Source organism: Ruditapes philippinarum, unplaced genomic scaffold (assembly GCF_026571515.1).
Source record: "Ruditapes philippinarum isolate M1 unplaced genomic scaffold, ASM2657151v2 ctg1619_1_1_1_1, whole genome shotgun sequence".
Classification (NCBI taxonomy): Eukaryota; Metazoa; Mollusca; class Bivalvia; order Venerida; family Veneridae; genus Ruditapes; species Ruditapes philippinarum.
This window is the reverse complement of record NW_026858824.1, coordinates 210,100-231,723: the sequence shown is the minus strand read 5'-3', so window position 1 is coordinate 231,723 and position 21,624 is coordinate 210,100. Positions and strand designations below refer to the sequence as shown.

General features: G+C 34.2%; 2 protein-coding genes across 2 annotated transcripts; both read right to left on the bottom strand.

The window, feature by feature from the left end:
* Positions 1–5,155: 5,155 nt before the first annotated feature.
* On the bottom strand, positions 5,156–20,093 carry LOC132754405 (uncharacterized). The gene is made up of 5 exons (XM_060745031.1): positions 19,933–20,093; positions 19,073–19,211; positions 9,672–9,864; positions 7,526–7,858; positions 5,156–6,137 (listed from the first exon to the last, which is right to left on the bottom strand). Exons 1-4 carry the CDS (start codon positions 20,061–20,063, stop codon positions 7,563–7,565), a joined length of 759 nt encoding a protein of 252 aa, XP_060601014.1. The 5' UTR covers positions 20,064–20,093; the 3' UTR covers positions 5,156–6,137; positions 7,526–7,562.
* LOC132754390 (F-box only protein 22-like) lies at positions 5,732–6,533 on the bottom strand. Its single transcript, XM_060745008.1, has 2 exons — positions 6,511–6,533; positions 5,732–6,137 (listed from the first exon to the last, which is right to left on the bottom strand). Exons 1-2 carry the CDS (start codon positions 6,531–6,533, stop codon positions 5,732–5,734), a joined length of 429 nt encoding a protein of 142 aa, XP_060600991.1.
* Positions 20,094–21,624: the final 1,531 nt, after the last annotated feature.

The following is a 21,624-nucleotide window of genomic DNA, read 5'->3' as shown; positions in this document are numbered from 1 at the left end:
CACTTATTAGAAGATGTTTCATGCTTAATATCTTAGGTCTAGCTCTTTGGGTTCTTTAATAGAAGATTTTTTAAAGTTTTTACTATATGCATATAGGGAAAATCAATGACCCCCTGGGGCGGGGCCAATTTTGACCCCAGGGCTTTTATTTGAACAATCTTGGTAGACACTTATTAGAAGATGTTTCATGCTTAATATCTTAGGTCCAGCTCTTTGGGTTCTTTAATAGAAGATTTTTTAAAGTTTTTACTATATGCATATAGGGAAAATCAATGACCCCCTGGGGCGGGGCCAATTTTGACCCCAGGGCTTTTATTTGAACAAACTTGGTAGACATCCATTAGAACATGTTTAATGCCAAATATCTAAGCTCTAGCTCTTTGGGTTTTGTAGAAGAAGATTTTTTAAAGTTTTTACTATATGCATATAAGGAAAATCAATGACCCCCTGGGGCGGGGCCAATTTTGACCCACAAGCTTTTATTTGAACAATCTTGGTAGACACTTATTAGAAGATGTTTCATGCTTAATATCTTAGGTCTTGCTCTTTGGGTTCTTTAAAAGAAGATTTTTTTAAGTTTTTACTATATGCCTATAGGGAAAATCAATGACCCCCTGGGGCGGGGCCAATTTTGACCCCAGGGCTTTTATTTGAACAAACTTGGTAGACATCCATTAGAACAAGTTTTATGCCAAATATCTAAGCTCTGACTCTTTGGGTTTTTTAGAAGAAGATTTTTTTAAGTTTTTACTATATGCATATAAGGAAAATCAATGACCCCCTGGGGCGGGGCCAATTTTGACCCCAGGGCTTTTATTTGAACAATCTTTGTAGACACTCATTAGAAGATGTTTCATGCTTAATATCTTAGGTCTAGCTCTTTGGGTTCTTTAAAAGAAGATTTTTTTAAGTTTTTACTATATGCCTATAGGGAAAATCAATGACCCCCTGGGGCGGGGCCAATTTTGACCCCAGGGCTTTTATTTGAACAATCTTGGTAGACACTCACTAGAAGATGTTTCATGCCAAATATCTAAGCTCTAGCTCTTTGGGTTATCTAGAAGAAGATGTTTAAAGTTTTTTCTTTTGGTTGCCATGGCAACCAGAGTTCTGCATGGAATGGAATTCTTTGAACAACTTTGTTAAGGCTTCACACAAGGAACATCCCTGTGAAGTTTCATCATGATCTGCCTCATGGTTTCAGAGGAGATGTCGTTTGAAAAGTGTGAACGGACAACGTACGACGTACGACAGACGACGGACGAAGAGTGATCATAATAGCTCACCCTGAGCATATGCTCAGGTGAGCTAATAAGGGCCATCAGTGTCGCCAAAACCTTGTGCAAATGCACAAGAAATTGAGCTGTCGATGAATCCTGTAAAGTTTCATTGAAATTGCATTAGTGGTACATTTGTATAACAGGAGTAGTCTGGACAAATTTCAAAATTAAAATCATGAAAGCGCAAAAACTCTGACAAATAACAATGTACCGAAAACTGTTGATGAGATGCACAACTAGAAATGGTATTGATCATTCCCCTTAAGATTTGATAAATTGCACCACTAGTTTCAGAGGAGAAGCCCAGACAAACTTCTGTGTAGCTGGCAACACAAAAAAGCACCTTTTTTATTCAAGGGCAATAACTCAGCCAAAAAACATTTAAGTTTTAACGGTTCAGAACTGTTCACTATTTAGGGGAGATGATGTGAAAGCTGCTTTATAGCTCAGTCAGTAGAGCCGCGGTATGGTATTCCAAGGGTCCCAGTTTGGAGTCTCGTTCAGGCTGCACATTTCTCTCACCCTGTGACATTTGGCGCCAAACGTGGGACCATGACTGTATATAGCTCAAAGTTAATGCAGAATTGCTCTGTGAAATTCGAAGACAAATTTCAATATAGCAGGGGAGTATGTCTCGGTTTAGAACTGTTCACTATTTAAGGGAGATGATGTGTAAGTGGCTGGATAGCTCAGTTGGTAAAGCCGCTGTACTGTATTCTGAGGGTCCTGGGTTTGAGTTCTACCAATCAATCCTGTAAACTTTCATTGAAATTGAATTAGTGGAATAAGAAATGTAGTCCAGACAAACTTTAAAAAAATAACAAGAGGGCCATGATGGCCCTGAAGTTTCTTACCTGTATATAGGCCCCCAGGGCGGGGCAAATTTTAACCCAGGGGCTTTTATTTGAATAAACTTGGAAGACACCTGTTTGAAGATGTTTTTACTATACACATATAAGGAATTCAATGACCCCCCAGGGCGGGGCCAATTTTGTCTCCAGAGCCATTATTTGAACGAAAATGGTAGACACCCTTTAGAAGATGTTTCATGCTAAATATCTTAGCTCTAGCTCTTAGGGTTTTTTTAAAACAAGATTTCTTAAGTTTTTATAATATACAAATAAGGAAAATCAATGACCCTCTTCCCCCTGTGCTGGGCCAATTTGGACCCCAGGGCTTTTATTTGAACAAACTTGGTAGACACTGACTAGATAATGTTTCATGCCAAATATTTAAGCTCTAGCTCTTTCGAGGTTTTTTAAAGTTTTTTTAAGTTATTTCTTTCGGTTGTCATGGCAACCAGAGTTCTGCATGGAATTAAATTCTTTGGACAATTTTTAAAGAAGACTACCAAAGGAACATTCCTGTGAAGTTTGGATGAAATTGACTTGGCGGTTTATGAGGAGATGTTTAAAGTAAATGTTTACAGACGGATGACGGACGAAAGGCGATCACAATAGCTCACCATGTCACTTTGTGACAGGTGAGCTAAAAAATAAAAAAGGGTCATAACTCTGACAAAATTCATAGAACCATAAAAAGCCGATGATATGCACAACTACATTTGAGCTACAAATCAATCCTGTAAAGTTTTATTGAAATGGCATTAGTACTACATGTATAAGAGAAGTAGTTCAGACAAACTTTAAAAATAAAAATTATTAAAAGGCCATAACTCTGACAAAAATCATTGAACCGGAAAATGCTGACAATATGCACAACTACACTTGGTACTGATCATTCCTGTGAAGTTTGGATGAAATTGCACCAGTAGTTTACCAGGAGTGGTCTAGACAGGTTTTGTGATGGACGGACGTACCAACATTTGATATTTAAGAGGCAAATAAGCTCATAAACTACACCTGAACATAAGTCAATAAGCTCATAGAACAAAAATAGCTCACAATATGATTTTTATGAGTTTTTGTTCTTCATTTAACTACTGAATGAAGCTCAACTCTCATATGTTAGCTCAGACAGACAGACCGACGGACAGATGACAGAGAAGTGATTCCTATATATCGCCATTTCTCTGTAGAGGCGACACAAAAATTATAATTTTCCACTCCATAGTTCATAAAGTCATTAATGACACATGTAACATTACTCGTGCTCTGAATTTAGCACAAATTTCACGTGTCTTTACATGGGTGATGTGAAAGACATAAGAAAAGTGACCAATTTCTATTGACTAAGAAGTGACGAAATGCCCTTTAAGAACAGACATTTTGACAACAATTCCACTGTTATTTAAAGCAAGTGCCACTGCAGGGCAGGGACAATGCTTGACTTTTTTAATTTTTCTAAAAGCAAATAAATAAGAGGTTTAAATAAATATTAAACAAGAGCTGTCCGTAAGACAGCGCGCTCGACTTTTTTATTGCTTGCCAATAAAAAAAGTTTTTGCAGTAAAAGGAAATACAAGAATCTCTGTATTTTTAAAGTGAACAATGGCCATGAGCATTAAGATATTTAGTGAAGAATTATTTTACTGAATTGTGTGATACCCTTGAACACTGCAGCAAAGTTTGAAATGTTTAAGTCAAAAGAGGGCTGGTACTAAAAACTAAAAAATTAATATCTCAAACAGTTCAGTCAAAAAGTGGACTGGTACTAAAAACTTAACCAAGATTCTAAGTCGATAAAAGGCCTTAATTTTTAAAACAAATCCTTGACAGAGTTACCTTCTCTTGCGTACAGATGGGGGTAATGATGTGAAATAGCATTAAAAGTTTCAAAGCAATATCTCAAAGGGTTAAGGCAATAAGTGGATTTTACCCATATTCAATGTATTTTCTAAGTCAAAAAGGGGCATAATTCTGTCAAAAACCTTGACAGAGTTATGTCCTCTTGTCTGTTGATGAAGGTCGTGATGGTAAACAAGTATGGTCAGTTTCAAAGCAATACCTCCAATGGTTTTGAAATAAAGTGAGGTGGTACAAAAAACTTAACCAAGCTCAATACACTTTCTAAGTCAAAAAAGGGCCATAATTCTGTCAAAAACCTTGACAGAGTTATGTACTCTTGTCTGTAGATGGAGGTTATGATGGTGAACAAGTATGGTAAGTTTCAAAGCCATACTTGTAATACTTCTGAAATAAAGTGGGGTGGTACGAAAAACTTAACCAAGGTGTGACGCCAACGCCGACGCCGGGGCGAGTAGGATAGCTCCCCTTTTCATAGAAAAGTCGAGCTAAAAACAAGAATGTCGAACGACACATATACCCCCCTTTCTAGCCATTGACTCACATAATTGGTAATTTTATTACAGAAACTTGCCAAAAATGGGTACATGGAAGTGTTCAATTATGGAAAAATCAACGGAAACCATTTTTACATTTAAGGCCCATGTGACATTGACCTTTGACCTAATGACCCCTAAATCAATAGAGGTCATCTACTACTTATGACCAATAACTAGGTGAAATATGAAGACTTTTTGATGAATACTTTTCAAGATAAACAGCGGAAACCCTTTTGACATTTAATGCCCCTGTGACCTTGACCTTTGACCTAGTGACCCCAAAATCAATAGGGGTCATCTACTAGTTATGACCAATCACTATGTGAAATATGAAGACTTTGTGATGAATACTTTTCAAGATAATCAGCGGAAACCATATTGACATTTAAGGCCCCTGTGACCTTGACCTTTGACCTAGTGACCCCAAAATCAATAGGGGTCATCAACTAGTTATGACCAATCACTATGTGAAATATGAAGACTTTGTGATAAATACTTTTCAAGATAATCAGCGGAAACCATGTGGTCTACCGACAGACTGACCGACAGACAGACCGACATTAGCAAAACAATATACCCACTCTTCTTCGAAGGGGGGCATAAAAATCATTAAAGGAAAGGGAAAAAAAAATTATTACAATAAGTAGGTCAGGTCACATTTAGTGTTTTGTCCAAGTATAATGTTCAATGATCAATTTTACATCTGGTTCAAATTTCATAGCTGTACATCATAGGACAAGAAAGAAGGTCACTTCATCAAATTATCTAGGTCAGCTGATATCAAAGCTCAATTTTGCATCTAAAACTGTGTACATGGTCCAAATTTCAAAGCACAAGAAAGTAGATCAATTCATCAAAATCTGGGTTACCTGATATCAAAGTTCAATTTTACATCTTTAACTGTGCACTGGAAAAGTTTAAAAAATCTAAGTTTAAGGGGAGATAATTTTGAAAATATTGCTTCCAGTTCCAGAATTATAAACCTTATCACATAAGATATGGTTAAAGATGAAGAACATATATTTGAAGTTTGCAACTGATTACTTTAAGAAATAATGAAGTAATAGTGAAAAAGTATTTTACTGCACAATAACTTTAATCTGAATGCCAACACCAGGGTGAGTAGGACAGCTCTCCATATAGTTAATATAGTCAAGCTAAAAATTAAAGCTAATAAGATTAGAATAAAGTGCCCTTATATTACAAATCAAGTTATTGACACCAGAACAAACACAGTTGTGAAAGAATGATATAGTTTAACGTCAGATTTCTTCTTCTTGCAGTCTGGTTCCACTTCTTGGGAAGGTGATCCCTTATTTACATGATCATATCCAATTTCTCCATTTCCAAACAAACCTATCAAAGGAGTTTTAGGGAAATATTTTCTAAACAGTGCTGACTCAATATTAGATTGTTCATATAAACCTTCCCCTCTACCAACACATGCTAACATGAAGGCAAAACTGTTATCCTCGGGCAGATTATGTGATTTGAGTCTTTTAATACATTCTTCAGCATCACCAGGTAAGTTTATTGTTTCATTAACAATCACTGATGCTACTTGTACTCTTTCACCATGTATTGAAATCAGTTGTGACAAAATGCTTGATTCACTGAAAAAGAATAATTATGAATTTGTTAAACTCTGTACATAAAAACTAGTCCCCTGAAAAACCCTAAATCAATTTGTCAATACAAATGGCTATTTTGCTTGTTTGGGTTTTACGTCACACCGACACAGTATAGGTCATTTGGTGACGTTCCAGCTTTACTGGCACGAACAGGCACCTGAGTAGAACCACCAATTCCATAAGCTAGCTGGAAAACTTTCCTCAAATGAAAAAATCTAAAGTCCCTGTCGGGATTCCAACCCACAGCAGTGAGGGGCAAGTGGTTTGAAGTCAACGACGTTAAACACTCGGCCACGGACACCCCACAAATGGCTATAGTCTATTCATGTTGGTGAGCATTTTATTACAAAAGTACCTAGCTATAGATACTAGTATCATACCAATTGTTCACAGACACCTGCTTTCCAATAACATTGCACAAACACACCAATTTTGAAGTATTGCATCACAAATTTTTTTAAATTTCTTTTTTTATAACAGATTTTTCAATTTCTTTTTTTATAAAAGTAGTGCTAAAGATAATTCCATTTTTTTAAGGAAATAAATCTTTCCACTAACAGTACAAAAAAGTTTAATTGTTCTATAAATACAAAAGGAAACAATAGGTTTTGCTTTTAATTCTTCTCAAAGTTACCTCAGGAGACAATCGTAACATATTTTGATGATAAAATGTAATTTCAAATTTCGTTCAAACAATATCCTGTTGTTGTCTTTTACAAAGAAATGCAAATTAGAAAACATATAAGGAAACGGGTTACGCCCATGGGAGGAAACTCTACATTAAATGTACAAAACATAGACTTAATATGGCTTTTGCAACATGCTACATGATGATCAAAAGGAAACTGTACTAGAAAGAACAGAATTCCATTTGAATATCAAAATGTGTCATACTTTTAAGGATCATGAAGAATCAATACGTTAATTGAGTTAAAAGTGTTAATTTCAATTACACCCCTATATTGGCCTCTTTGTAACAAGCATGGCTGCCATGTCTATTTTAGTGACATACTGGGTTTTTCCAGAATCTTAACATTGCCATTCAACAGTCGTAGTTTCCTTGCTTTATTTCAATTTAAGACTTCAAAAAATTTTGAAACACAATGTCCAGTAAATTGAGTTGTCTACACGATTTTTTCCCTCTTTTAATGCCCTACTTTAAAGACACATTTCTACGGTCAAATGTTTAATTTTATGTTTGATAAAGAAATGTTTACGTATATTAAGCATCTACAATTATTTGGGTAAAATTTCATTCTTTTTTATTATTTTTAAATAAAAGTAACAGCGAAAAAACATCATATTTTGTCCGGTAATATGTAGGATCCCAATATAATATTATAAGATATAGAAAATCTTGTAAAACTTACGGATCATGATTGAAAATTGCATCTACAAAAGCACCTGCTACCAGCGCATAGGTGCAGCATCCCTCAGCTGGAAACCATATTTTCTTGGTGTCTGAAACTCGGCTACCATCATCAGTATCAATTTACACATATGAGACTCATGCCCTTTATACCTGTTAACATACTCCTTATATCTGTTAACATAACCAGGTGTTTCACAACAACGGTCATCAGTCATACTGCAAACTTCAATGTCCACATCATCATGCTTTGGTAGACAAAGAAATGAAACCCCTTTAATATCACCTTCATTATCTTCAACTTCTATACTCTCTCTACAATCTGATGTTGTCCCTGAAATAATTGGAACAACTTGTCATAAATTCTTTGAATTATTGAAACAACTTGTCATATATGAATTATTGGAACAACATGAAATTGTCATATATGAATTATTGGAACAACATGTCATATATGAATTATAGGAGCAACTTGTCACATATGAATTATAGGAGCAACTTATCAAATGAATAATTGAAACAACTTGTCACATATGAATTATCAGAGCAACTTGTCATATATGAATAATTGGAGCAACTTGTCATATATGAATTATGGGAGCAACTTGTCATATATGAATAATTGAAACAACTTGTCACATATGAATTATCAGAGCAACTTGTCATATATGAATAATTGGAGCAACTTTTCATATATGAATAATTGGAACAACTTGTCATTTATGAATTATCAGAGCAACTTGTCATATATGAATTATAGGAGCAACTTATCATAAATGAATAATTGAAACAACTTGTCACATATGAATTATCAGAGCAACTTGTCATATATGAATAATTGGAGCAACTTGTCACATATGAATTATGGGAGCAACTTGTTCATATATGAATAATTGAAACAACTTGTCACATATGAATTATCAGAGCAACTTGTCATATATGAATAATTGGAGCAACTTTTCATATATGAATAATTGGAACAACTTGTCATTTATGAATTATCAGAGCAACTTGTCATATATGAATTATAGGAGCAACTTATCATAAATGAATAATTGAAACAACTTGTCACATATGAATTATCAGAGCAACTTGTCATATATGAATAATTGGAGCAACTTGTCATATATGAATTATGGGAGCAACTTGTCATATATGAATAATTGGAACAAATTGTCATATATGAATAATTGGAACAACTTGTCATTTATGAATTATTGGAACAACATGTCATATATAAATAATTGGAACAACTTGTCATTTATGAATTATGGGAGCAACTTATCATAAATGAATAATTGAAACAACTTGTCACATATGAATTATCAGAGCAACTTGTCATATATGAATAATTGGAGCAACTTGTCATATATGAATAATTGGAGCAACTTTTCATATATGAATAATTGGAACAACTTGTCATTTATGAATTATTGGAACAACATGTCATATATAAATAATTGGAACAACTTGTCATAAATTATATGAATTATTAAAACAACTTGTTACATATGAATTAATGAAACAACATGTCATATATGAATTATTGGAACAACTTGTCATATATGAATTATTGGAACAACTTGTCATATATGAATATTAAGGATACTAACTACTCCACAATATTGACATAAGTCAAGTCAAATACGTGTATATATTTATTATTAATGAGGGCCAATAACCCAAAGAATGTCATACAAGGCTGTGTCGCAATACAGGGACTATAACACTGCATAACTCCAATTAATTTGTGACTAATTACCAAAGTGTATAAATTCATGTGATACATCTATTATTTGAAAGTTTCATGGCTTTAGCAGGTACACCTCTGTAGTTTGACATGACAAAAGTCTACTTAATGAGGGGCTGATGTTCAATAAATTTGCATCAAAATATTAAGGTGCATAAGTTCAAAAGCTGACAACTATTCTAAGATATTTAATGGCTCTAGCAAATGGACAAACAAGGGTAAATCTGTACACTTCCCAGCTTTCCAAAAAGAGGGAAAAAAATTATTCTATTCAGTTAAAATATTAATAAACTTGTATTAAATCTCTTTTAGAATTTCTCATTTCACGAACTATACTGAATTCATTTCAAAATCCTAAACATTTTAACTTTGCTTCTAGGAGTGGCTGTACACCTACCTATAATACCATTTGATTCTATCCCACATAACTTGCAAGACTGTGGTAATAATGAGCACACAAACTCTTGGTAAGTCTGTGTTACACCATGAGTTAAACGACCACTTCTTGTCTGCCCTGCTAGTCCAGTTTTCATGTGCAGAAGGTCTGCTGTACTTATCACAAACACAGCATCAGGCTCTGTGTATAGCCCCTGTTAAATCAATAAGTAAAAGAGTATGCACGCATACAATAAATTGTAAACAATTCTTATATCTACTGGTCTGATACCATCTACCGGACATTTTTGGAACATTTTTCCATACAGAATTCATAATTTTTAACCTAGAGATCAATAAATTTGACACACTTCAGCTAGGTTTTTCTCCTAACTAACATACTACTTTGTTTATTTCTGATTATATTGACACTTATATCTGCGGCTCATCAAGGAGGGTTACGGTATCAAAATTACCTAAATTGTCTACTACTACACTGCAGTACCATGTGTCCGGACAGATATGTACATGACGTGATTTAGTTCAGATAAAAGCTTAGGTGTTTTTATTTTTAATATGATATACAATATTTCAGCAACAAATGCTGAAGTTTGGATATTCTATTGTTTACTCTGCAAATGATTATAGCTGTTATATGAGGTCAGGCATTGTTTTCTTGACCCGCAAATTTCAACGTCAACATTCTTGAAATAGACATTAAACTAGAAATGTGTCATCATGCCACGGATGCCCCCGCATGCAGCCAAAATTTCAGATGTTATAACATTTAGTTCCAAATTTGTTTGTACAAATTATTTTTTTCATTTTAAGTTCAAAGCCCTTAAAACTTTTCAATGTTAACACAAACCATTTTCATACAATTTTCAAGGCACTGAAATTTTTCAGTCTTAACCTTTTGAAAATAGCATATTTCATAATGGCTACATACATTTCCACAAAAGTATGAGTGCTGAAACTGAAAGTTCAAAATTTTTCCAACGTTCAAGAAAGATAAGTTTGTCCAAAATCATTGAACCACGACCAAATTCAAACTTAAACTGCTTATTCCTAAGATGTATCTATATTATTTTCAAAGTGAAAGGGACATAACTCTGTCAAAAAAAATCATCAAACCATGACCAAATTCCAACTTGACCTGCCCATTCCTTTGACATATCCATATGTCAAATTTGAGTTAGTTTAAACATATTTATTCATCAATTTTTACAAGCATGTAACATTTTTACATCACAATATATATGGATTGGAAAACAAGCATAACACTTATATTAATTCCTTTCCATGATGGAGTTTCGTCTTTGTTATTTCACTTTGTATGATCAGTGCATGTTTTTAAGTTCAAAATTGATCTAAATTTATAATTTTTCGGAAGGTTTTACTTGATTTTTTGTTTATTCATTTTCCTTTTTAATAAAAAAAAAAAGAGAGAAGAAAATAAAAATAATAATAACAATAAAAAAAAAAGTTGTGTCACACAGTTTGTCATGGAAATACGATGTTTAAAACGCTGAGTCGGGAATTATGAATCGAAACGCTTTGATGCTTCAATGAAGCTCTGGACAAGTGTGAACAGATTCTGATTGATGTCCATACTTAGGCGATCATTGCCGAAAAGAAGATTATTAAGGGTTGGGGCACAGGGTAGGTCGTCAAAGAATTGCTGACGTAGGGTATGGTACTTAGGACAACTGAGCAGAAAGTGGGAAACAGTTTCTATGGCACCACATGTACACAAAGGAGACGAGATTAAGTTTCTCCTATGTAATTCGAAATTAAGAGAGCTGCATCCAAGTCTGAGACGTGTATGGTTTACTTGGTTTTTCCTGCTGCCAAAATTATACAGGTGTTTTTTCTTATTAGACGACATATTTCTGTAGTTGAGTTTGTGTTTGAAAGCACTTACTGTGGATGCATTTTTAATATTTCCAGGTAAAGAATTCACTGGCGAATAGTATACGGAAGAAAAGAAGTAGCATATGGATTGGGAGTTGCAGTGTATTAATGGGATATCGTTGTTAGAGCGAAGAGTGTAGGGTTGATTAAAATGTTCTGGTATCAGACCAGAGAGATAATCAGGAGCGAGACCATTTCTCATTTTATACATAAGTACGAGACGATGTTTTCTTCTCCTTTCTGCGAGTGTATCCCAACTGAGGTCGCTAATTAATTTGTTGATGTTGCAAAACTTAGTAGCTCCGGTGACGATTCTTGCTGCTTCATGCTGAACTGATTCAATATCATTTTTTAGTTCATTACTACAGTTATCCCACATCACGTCGGCATACTCAAGCAAAGGTCTAATAAAGGCTACATATAATTTCTCCAATCCCGCTCTAGAAATAAGAAATTTCAGACTTCGAAGAATACCAATTCTCTGCCAAGCTTTATTAACATTTGATGTTATATGTGATGTCCATTTACCATTTTCAGAAAAGATGACACCAAGGTGCTTGTGTTCTTTAACACTAGAAATGTTCACATTATCAAAGACTAGACAAGGGTGTTGGGGTTTGTTTCGTTTTCTTGAGAAAAGGACATGTTCTGTTTTTGAGGGATTAAATGAGACAAGCCAAGTTTTTGACCACACAGAAATTTTTGAAAGATCGCAATTCAATATTGCAGCAGAAGAGTTGGGATCTTCGACAATGATGTAGAGACTAGTGTCGTCAGCAAAAAGTCGAATGTTTGCTTCAATATCAGTGACTATGTCATTAATGTATATTAGAAACAGGAGAGGGCCTAAGATGGACCCCTGAGGTACTCCAGCATTGATATTTAAAAGTGTTGAAGAAGTATTTGATACGATGACTCTTTGTTTTCTGTCAGCAAGATAAGATGAGAACCACTGAAGAAGAGAACCTTGTATGCCTAAAGAAGAAAGTTTATAGAGGAGTCCTTGGTGCCAAACCCTGTCGAAAGCTTTTGATATATCACAAAATACTGCGCGAACTTCTTTTCCTTCATCTAGGGCTTTGCTGATGTCATTGTAAAGAAAGGTTAGCTGATTTATGGTTGAATCCCCTTTAATGAATCCTGATTGAAATGGTGTTAATAGTTTATTTGAAATGACATGGTTATACAAGTATTTATGGATGCATCTTTCCATAACTTTTCCGAGACAGCTTAAAAGAGATATAGGTCTGTAGTTACATGTTTTAGAAGGATCGGACTTTTTATAAATAGGACAAACATTGGCAAGTTTCCAGGAGGAGGGAAATACAGATTTTAAAAGAAGTTTGTTGAAAAACCTTGCAAGTGGTGAAGCTAGTTCATCCTTACCTTCCTTAATGAGCCTTGGGCTAATTAAGTCCGGACCAGATGCTTTAGCTGAGTCCATAGAGTTGATAGAGTCCTTAACGTCTTGAGTAGTGACTGTTACACCAGAAATGAGGACGTTTGTAATGATTTCAAGAGGTGGAAGGGGATGGTGTGGGTTTTCGATGGTTGATTGTTTGCTAAAATAGGTGTTTAGAAGGTCAGCTTTCTCTTTGTTTGATTCCGCTATTGCTGAGCCATCTGTAAGTGTTGGTATTGTTGATGTACTTTGTTTATTTGTTAATTTTTTTGCAAGTTTAAACCATGTTTTTGCTGTGATGTTGTCTGAATTAATCTGTGTAGTTAAGTTATTTTGATAATCTGATTTAGTTTTTTTTATAAGTTTTGTGGTTTCATTCCTAATTTTTCGAAAGTTAGCCCAGGCATTTTCATTATTAAGTAATTTAGCTCTTTGATGAAGTTTCCTACGTTTTCTTATTTGTTTTTTGACATCATTATTTATCCAAGGTACGTCATTTGGCCGGATAGTTACAATTCTGTTTGGGATGCTTTCAGATGCTGCGTTAAGAATGTTTTGGGCGATACAATCTGCAATATTATCTGGGTTTTGATCGTTGTCAATGAATGACCAGTCAATTGAACTAAGTTTTTCGTTATATTTTTGATACTCACCTTTATCGTAGATCCAAATTTTACGACGAAAACAGTTTTGTTGTGGTTTGGTAAAATTAAGTACTGACACTATTGGACAGTGAAACCTAACTAGGTCAGAGAGAAATGGGTCAGCAACAAAAGACGTGAGAACATGATGAGATTTTTTAATGAACATAAGATCAATAAGTGAATTAGAACTTTCTGTGTAATGCGTAGGAGAGTTTATTAGTTGTTCGCAATTTAAAGAATGTATAAGTCTTGTCATTTTGTTTGAAGGGTTGGCAAGTACGTTTATATTAAAGTCACCAGCTACTAAGATATTATCAACGTGTTGATTAAGTGCCTGATCAAGCAAGTATTCCATTTTTAACCATTGTGTATTATTTGAATTCGGAGGTCGATATATACCCCCAACAATTAATTTACGTTGACATATATGTATTTCAGTCCAGAGTGCTTCTACACCTTGCACTTGCAGATCTTTCCTTTCAATAGCGTGTAAAGAATCACGGACATAAATAGCTACACCACCGCCTATACGATCGATTCTGTCACAACGGAAGGGTTTACTAAAGTTAGGAATGTAAAGGTCTGTGTCTGTAACATTGTTAGACAGCCACGTTTCTGTGAAAATAAGGATGTCATAAGGTTGGGCCTCTACAGCTAAAACATCAATCTTTGGCTTCAGGCTTTGGATATTCAAATGCATGATGCTCAGACCTCGGTTAAGGAGAGAAGCATAATATTCAATAGATGAATTTGAAGAGTTGAGTGTGTCAGCGATTACAGGAGGACCAGGATTAAGCTCTATATCGCCGGATTTGTTAATAAGAATCATAACTAAATATAAAGCTGTAATTAAAATGCAAGGGTTAATCGATATGGAAATGTCCAGAGGTATTAAGAAACGGCAACGGTATATGTAATAAGAGAGTGTCATTTTCGTTTCAATAAATAGGTAAGGGAGACGATTGGTTGCATTGTACAAAAAGCGTTCGATATCATGTCCGGAACATCAGCAATGAATCTCATTTCCATAGACAGACAAGTGTGTGACAAAAAAGAAAAGAAAACAATTAGAATGGTAATCAACATTGTAAATGATGATGGGAAATTAAGTAGAACATTGTGCGATGAGAACATTTTTGTAATATTTTACTGACAATATACGGTTGCTATGGAATTATTTACATAAGTTATGTGTATGAATACCAGTTCATGTGTTTGTTATCTATATATGGGTGTTGAAGGACTTGATAACGATTATCTCCATCATGCAAAAAAAAAAAGTACAACAAAATAATATCAACCATTAGAAGTTTCTACAAATGTAAAATACGACCTTGAGATAATTAAAGTGTACACTGGGTAACAAAAAATTAATATGCTCACCATAATAAAATATGAAGTATACCACAGACGGTACATTCTAAATAGAAATATTTCAAGTCGTAAATTTTAATTGCTTGTGTAAAAAAAATGTAACTTCAATGTGTAATACTTTTCTGCATCACTTGAAACGAATGTGTTCAAAGGCATAATATTTATGATGCGATGTGGACAGGACATTATATTAAATAGTAACATAATAAGTTTTCTATTTTGAATGTAAGGAATAAAGTCATGGTCCCGTTACATAGTGTACTGCAGAACTATGTAAATAATACAATGTGTAACTAATATGGTCATATTAACATAATGTAATGCAGACTAATATATAGATAGTAACATAATGTACTGCAGTCCAATATGTAAGTGCAACTGATATACAAGTAGTCACATATTTTACTGCAGTCCGATGCAAATAATGAATTGTTTAATTAATATACATTTAAATAATCCATTGTGTAACGAAGAAAAACAAAAAAAACTTATAGTTACACACTGTTCTGCAGTCCCATTAAAAAAGAAGAAAAATTAGGTTCAATATAATTATATATAATTAAAATACTTATACATGTACTTACATAGTGTACTGCAGTCCCATGTAAAAAAAAAAGATGAAAAAGAAAAAAAGTTCAATGAGTAACTAAAACACTAATAGTTACATAAAAAAACTGCAGTCCATAAGTTATGCAAGTGCAACTGATATACAAGTAGTTACATAATTTACTGCAGTCCGATGCAAATAATGAATAGATTAACTAATATACATTTAAATAATCCATTGTGTAACGAAAAAAAATTCTTATGGTTACATACTGTACTGCAGTTTCATTAAAAAAAGAAGAATAGGTTCAATGTATAATTAAAATACTAGTACATGTAGTTACTGCAGTCCCATGTAAAAAAAAAGATGAAAAAGAAAAAAAGTTCAATGTATAACTAAAACACTAATAGTTACATAAAATACTGCAGTCCTATGTGTTACTAATATACTAGTAATGTAATGTTCTGAAGTCGCATGTAAATAATAACATATGTAACTAATATAGTAGTAGTTACATAATTTAATGCAGTAAGGTCATTATAAATTGAGAAAAAAATGCACATCGTCAATTTGAAATGCACATAACAAGAAGACAGCCTTTTTTGCAAGAATATTGTCATAAGTGTTATTTCTCTTGATTGTAATATACATGTAGGGACAATATTCATAGTTATTTTATCTGAATAGAGAGAGATAAAAACAAATATTGTTACAATGATCAAACTAATAAACATTTTAATTCTCAGACAAGTACATCGTATGTATAGAAATAATAATGAAAATTTAAAATTTCTAACGCATGGAAAGTAGAATATTTTAATTTCAAATTACGAAAAATAAACCAGTATCAAAATTTTCCATGCAGGACGAAGACCGGAAGAACAAGATCACCCGTTGCCTAATTTTTAAGTAATTTTAAAGTTCTTTAATTCAAAGAAAACAAGATAAACAGAGCGAAAAATAACAAAACAATGAACAACTGTGTATCATTCACCGACAAAAATATGAACAAGTAGATGACCGAGTTTCCCCTTTTAGGTAAATCAATTATATTAGTCATGATAAAGATACATTTTGTAACAGGTTTTAAACAAGATAAACAATGTTTGTTTTGATCACTCCGGTTTACAAAATGTCACGTGATACTATAGGTACTAAGAGTGCGCGCGTTAAAAGTATACTGCTCGACAAAAGTTCGACTACACTTCAAATGTTGATAGATCCATCAATCGTGTACATCGGTGCACAATATCAGAGTGATCTTTCGCTAGAATAACTCCGTTGGATGTCCACGCTGATTTTATTTTGTTGGTTTTGACAAGGCGCCTCGCATGGAAAAAAACTTCACTGCGTTTCTTCGAAAGCTCTTCGTTTATAAAGACACGTTCAAATAGTTTTGAGTTTTTGAGTGCAGATCGGCGAGAAAGAAGAGACTGCCTGGCTCGATAAGATGTAAATTTAATTATTATGTCTCTCGGACGGGTTTGATTGTTAGGCCGATGTGGATGTTTACCAGAAGACGTATTTGAATTTGGTCGTCCTAGGCGATGCATGTTATCAATATCATGAACATCGATATTTGCTTGGATTTCGGCTGATAGATTTTTAATGATGTCGGTCATAGATTCACTATTTTCTTCCTTGATGCCAGAAATCCTTAAACAGTTGCGTCTGCTATACTGATCAGATGCCTCGTGGTCAATTTCCAGAAGTTCAACGCGTTTTTCCAGATCCGAGACACGTTCTTTAAGAGAAGAGTTTTCGTCTTGTATGGCAGACATTCTATTTTGTAAAGCTTCAATTACTTTTGACACTATAGACTTAACCATGTCTGGGAGTATGGCTTCAAGAGAGGAACTCACTTGCTCGGACAATTGTTTAAGTTGAGTTTCGTCAAGAGGGAGATTATAATCAGCCATGGTAGAAGCAGACGAATCTGTAGAAAGTGTTCGTGTCTTCTTGTAGTCAAATGAATCTAATGGAGATGTTGCAACTCTTTTTTTATCAGTCGCACTTGGAGTACTGCTCATGCTAGACACGTTATTTTTGTTCTGTAGTATAGTTTATTTATTTTTGAGCGTGACTGTTCACCCTCGAGATAACTCTCAATTTTCTCGTGCACTGTCCGAAAACGAGATATATGTGGATTGTTTACAAAACCAATGGAGCATGACACATGTAAAGTTTATAAAAAAAGATGTTTCAAGTTAAAAAAACGCACAAAAAGTCACCTTTTATATGAGGTTTAGTTCCATAACATATTCACTTTATCACATATGCATTTTAATAACAAGCAACTGATTTACACCTAGTAATTTCAGAAAAAAATGTCCTCATCTCATAAAACGCTCACGCCATGACACTGACCGGAAGTCAAAAAAAAATTTGAGTTGAATATGTAACACTGTTGGGTAGATAATGAACAGAAACTGTAAATTTCATATTATTTTCAAAGTGAAAAGGCATTATTCTGCCAAAATTCATTGAACCATGACCAAATTCGAACTTGGCCTGGGCATTCCTAAAAAAACATATCCATATGTCAAATTTGAGTTGAATGTGTTGTACTGTTGGGGAGATAATAAACAGAAACTGAAAATTTCAAAGTGAAAGGGGCATAACTCTGCCAAAAATCATTGGACCATGACCAAATTTGAACTTGACCTGCGCATTCCTTTGACGTATCCATATGTCAAGTTTGAGTTGAATGTGTTGTACCGTTGGGGAGATAATGAACGGAAATTTCATATTATTTTAAAGTAAAAGGGGCATAACTCTGCCAAAAATCATCGAACCATGACCAAATTCAAACTTGACCTGTATTTTCTCACAACATATCCATATGTTAAATTTGAGTTGAATGTGTTGTACAGTTGGGGAGATAATGAACAGAAACTGAAAATTTCATGTTATTTTCAAAGTAAAGGGGCATAACTCTGCCAAAAATCATCGAACCATGACCAAATTCGAACTTGACCTGTATTTTCTCATGACATATCCATATGTCAAATTTGAGTTGAATGTGTGCAATCGTTACTAAGATAATGAACGGAAACTGATGATGACGGAATGATAGAATGACGGAATGACAGAAGGACGGAAGGACGGAACAGGGTAACACTATATGCCCCGGCCATTACATGGCGGGGGCATAAATATTACCATTTACGGAGGTTGAAATAAATTTATTTACTTAATTTTAGAAGAAACATGCATTTATTGTTGATAAAAAAGTGACTGACAACCACTGAACAAAGAAAATACTAAATTAAGCATTTTTCGGGCCGTCCGGGTTTGGTGGTTGTCTGGTTTTGGTGGTCCCCAACCAGTATATATAATTGTATATATATATATTTTTTCTTTTAGAATTTAGCAAATTGTTAACTGAAATTTTTGCTATCAACATCGAAAGTTATACATTTGTATTACAAAGCTATTCTGAGTGTTGAATTTCAAATCAATATGGCTCCATATTTGTGACAAGCTATGACATCTCTTGGATAAAGTTTGTCTTGTAGATTAAGAACCCTAAGCTTATTTACCTGAATAAAGTTTTGAGTTTGTACTACTGCATCACTTGTCATATCATCCTCGTCACTAATATTGTGCAGACAAGTCCACGATCTTGTTTTCCTCCTTCTTTTTAACCTTTTAACAATCTTTGCCCAAAAGCTGCATACCCTATAAAATAGAACAATAATTCAACAAAATAGAATATGATTTTTTCCGGTACGTCAGTCAACATCTGGAAAAAATACTTGTGAAAACGAACTATCCACATCTAAACAAATTGTAAGTGCTGATTTGTGTTAAGAAGAGTCTTGAATAAAATCAGACACAGTTGACTCAACAACTGGTACAGAGCACAGGTGGCAGTATCAGTGTTTGGACACCCCACCCCACAAAATTTAAGTGTCGACTTTATCTACTGTTGTGGGGTAAAAAGACCATGTTTTGTATACCTCATTCAAGACCTTAAAGAAGTACCAGATTCCATTTTCATACATAGTTTTTGTGGTGTAATGTAAAGTCTTTGAACTGAACTTTGTTTAGGTGGTTCAATATTTAAAATATATATTAATTTATATGTTGAATTATTTTTTCAGGGTTGTAGTAGGGGTCCAGGGGCAGATAGGGGTGGGGTGTCCAAACACTGATACTGCCACCTGTGGTACAGAGCCCCAAAAATGTTCAAAGTGATCATATTAATAGGTTAATGCATGTACGTCCCCCACATTTTTGGAATCCCCCACATTTCTTCAGTTAAGTGGGCGACATTATTCCCATGATTTTGAAACTCTAGATGCAACACTGAATTTTGGCAATTTGCAAAATAATTTGTATCATCGCGAAAATATGATACAGTTTTATTTTAAACATTTCTGGACAAATGTCAGCTCACCTCGCAGATCTGTTTAGTTCTCTCGCATTAAGATAAACTAAAATATTTTCTACAATGTCTGTTGTATTCGTGAGATGATGAGAGAACTCGTGAAACAAAGGAAAATCGTTCTTGTCATCGTCTGACGCCATTTGCTTAGTTGACAGGTTGAACACTACTAAGAAGTTAATATGATGAACACTACTATATTTTTTTCAGTTTCCACAACAATCCACTGACACTTGAGGCGTGGAGCTCAAAACGCATTTAAATTCCAAATAAAAGGGTTATTTGTCAATTCCAGTGCATGTACGTATCATATATCTATCAAAAAACTTATATATTCCATTTTTGAAAAAAAAAATCATATTTCAACGTCTATCCACAGATTTAGCTCCATGGTATATCACATTAATTATAGACGTTGAAATATGATCTTTTTTCAAAACGGCTTTTAGCACACACCCGTGCCGATTTTGCGAGTCCGTAAATATGGTATTGCACGGCCGTGCATATATTTTGACGTGACGTCATTAGCGTTATACAAACATAGTGTAAAGACGCGCTAAATGTTAGCGTTATACTATAGACGCATCAATGAAAAATGACTCTTATTTCACTTCAAACAGTCTTTATTTTGGGAATGTGATAAATAGAATATTAAATTCGTGTAAGTTCATTACTGAATTTATTGCACGAGTTGAATAAAATAATATTATGCTCGCCAGTAAATTAATTAACTGAGAAAATACCACCATACCAGTGAATATAAGAAGTTTTCATTTTTATTTATCACCAAAGAAATATTTTTTCTTTTGATATTTTGATTTCTGTAAACGCCGCCCGCCACTATTCGGTCTTTTAATGTAGCTCAGCTCAATATACAATAGTGGTTCGTCTGCAGGATTCAGTTGTAACTAATTTAAACTGTTGAAAAAAATGTCATTTGTATGTTGTTGCAATTTATATTGTAGTTTAATTGCAAAGTATTAGGTAATAAAACAATTATTTCATAGGTGTTTGTGGAACAGTAAACTGTTGTCCCTCGGTATCAGGGATGGCATTTTCGAACAGTAAACTGTTGTCCCTCGGTATCAGGGATGACATTTGGAACTGTTGCCTCGGCCTTCTGCCGCTGGCAACAGTTCCAAATTTCATCTCTGATACGCCTCTGGCAACAGTTCTAAATGTCATCCCTGATACCGAAGTGCAACAGTTTGGACTGTTCCACAAACACCCATGTAATAACTGTACACTGTAACATACATGTACTGATGTTTGTTGCAACGTAGAAAATTCCGTTATGAGCGTTTTCTTTATGGCAAATCTGCCAGTTTATAATTGGTTGCATCAAAGTTTGGAATGTTTGGAAAGATGAACGGTTTTCGTAATATTCAGTTTATTAACACGTGATGGATTCTTGTTATTATAACGTTGGGGACTATATAATTGCATCTCATTGTGCTGAAGTTTAGTTGAAAATCACGCCTGGGTCTGGTTGAATTTAATTTTGAAATTATGTTGTTTTATGCCAAAAGTGACGCTGGAACGCTTTGAACATATTTGGTTCAAAACTCTATCGAAAATTATAATAGACCCGTCTGTTTTGTGAATTCTAACGTTTTGACAGAGCAATCTTTCTAGAGCTTTCTTTTTTTTAGGTTGTAATGCTTTAGCAGTCATATGTTTCAATCTGGTTTACTATAAAATATT

Coding starts and splice junctions, on each gene's coding strand:
- LOC132754390 (XM_060745008.1), bottom strand. CDS start 6,533: ATGATACTAGTATCTATAGCTAG. Junction 6,138..6,510: donor ATACTAGTATCTATAGCTAG/GTACTTTTGTAA, acceptor ATTCTTTTTCAG/TGAATCAAGCATTTTGTCAC.
- LOC132754405 (XM_060745031.1), bottom strand. CDS start 20,063: ATGGCGTCAGACGATGACAAGAACGATTTTCCTTTGTTTCACGAGTTC. Junction 19,212..19,932: donor GAACTAAACAGATCTGCGAG/GTGAGCTGACAT, acceptor TCTATTTTATAG/GGTATGCAGCTTTTGGGCAA. Junction 7,859..9,671: donor AGAATCAAATGGTATTATAG/GTAGGTGTACAG, acceptor CAATTATTTCAG/GGACAACATCAGATTGTAGA.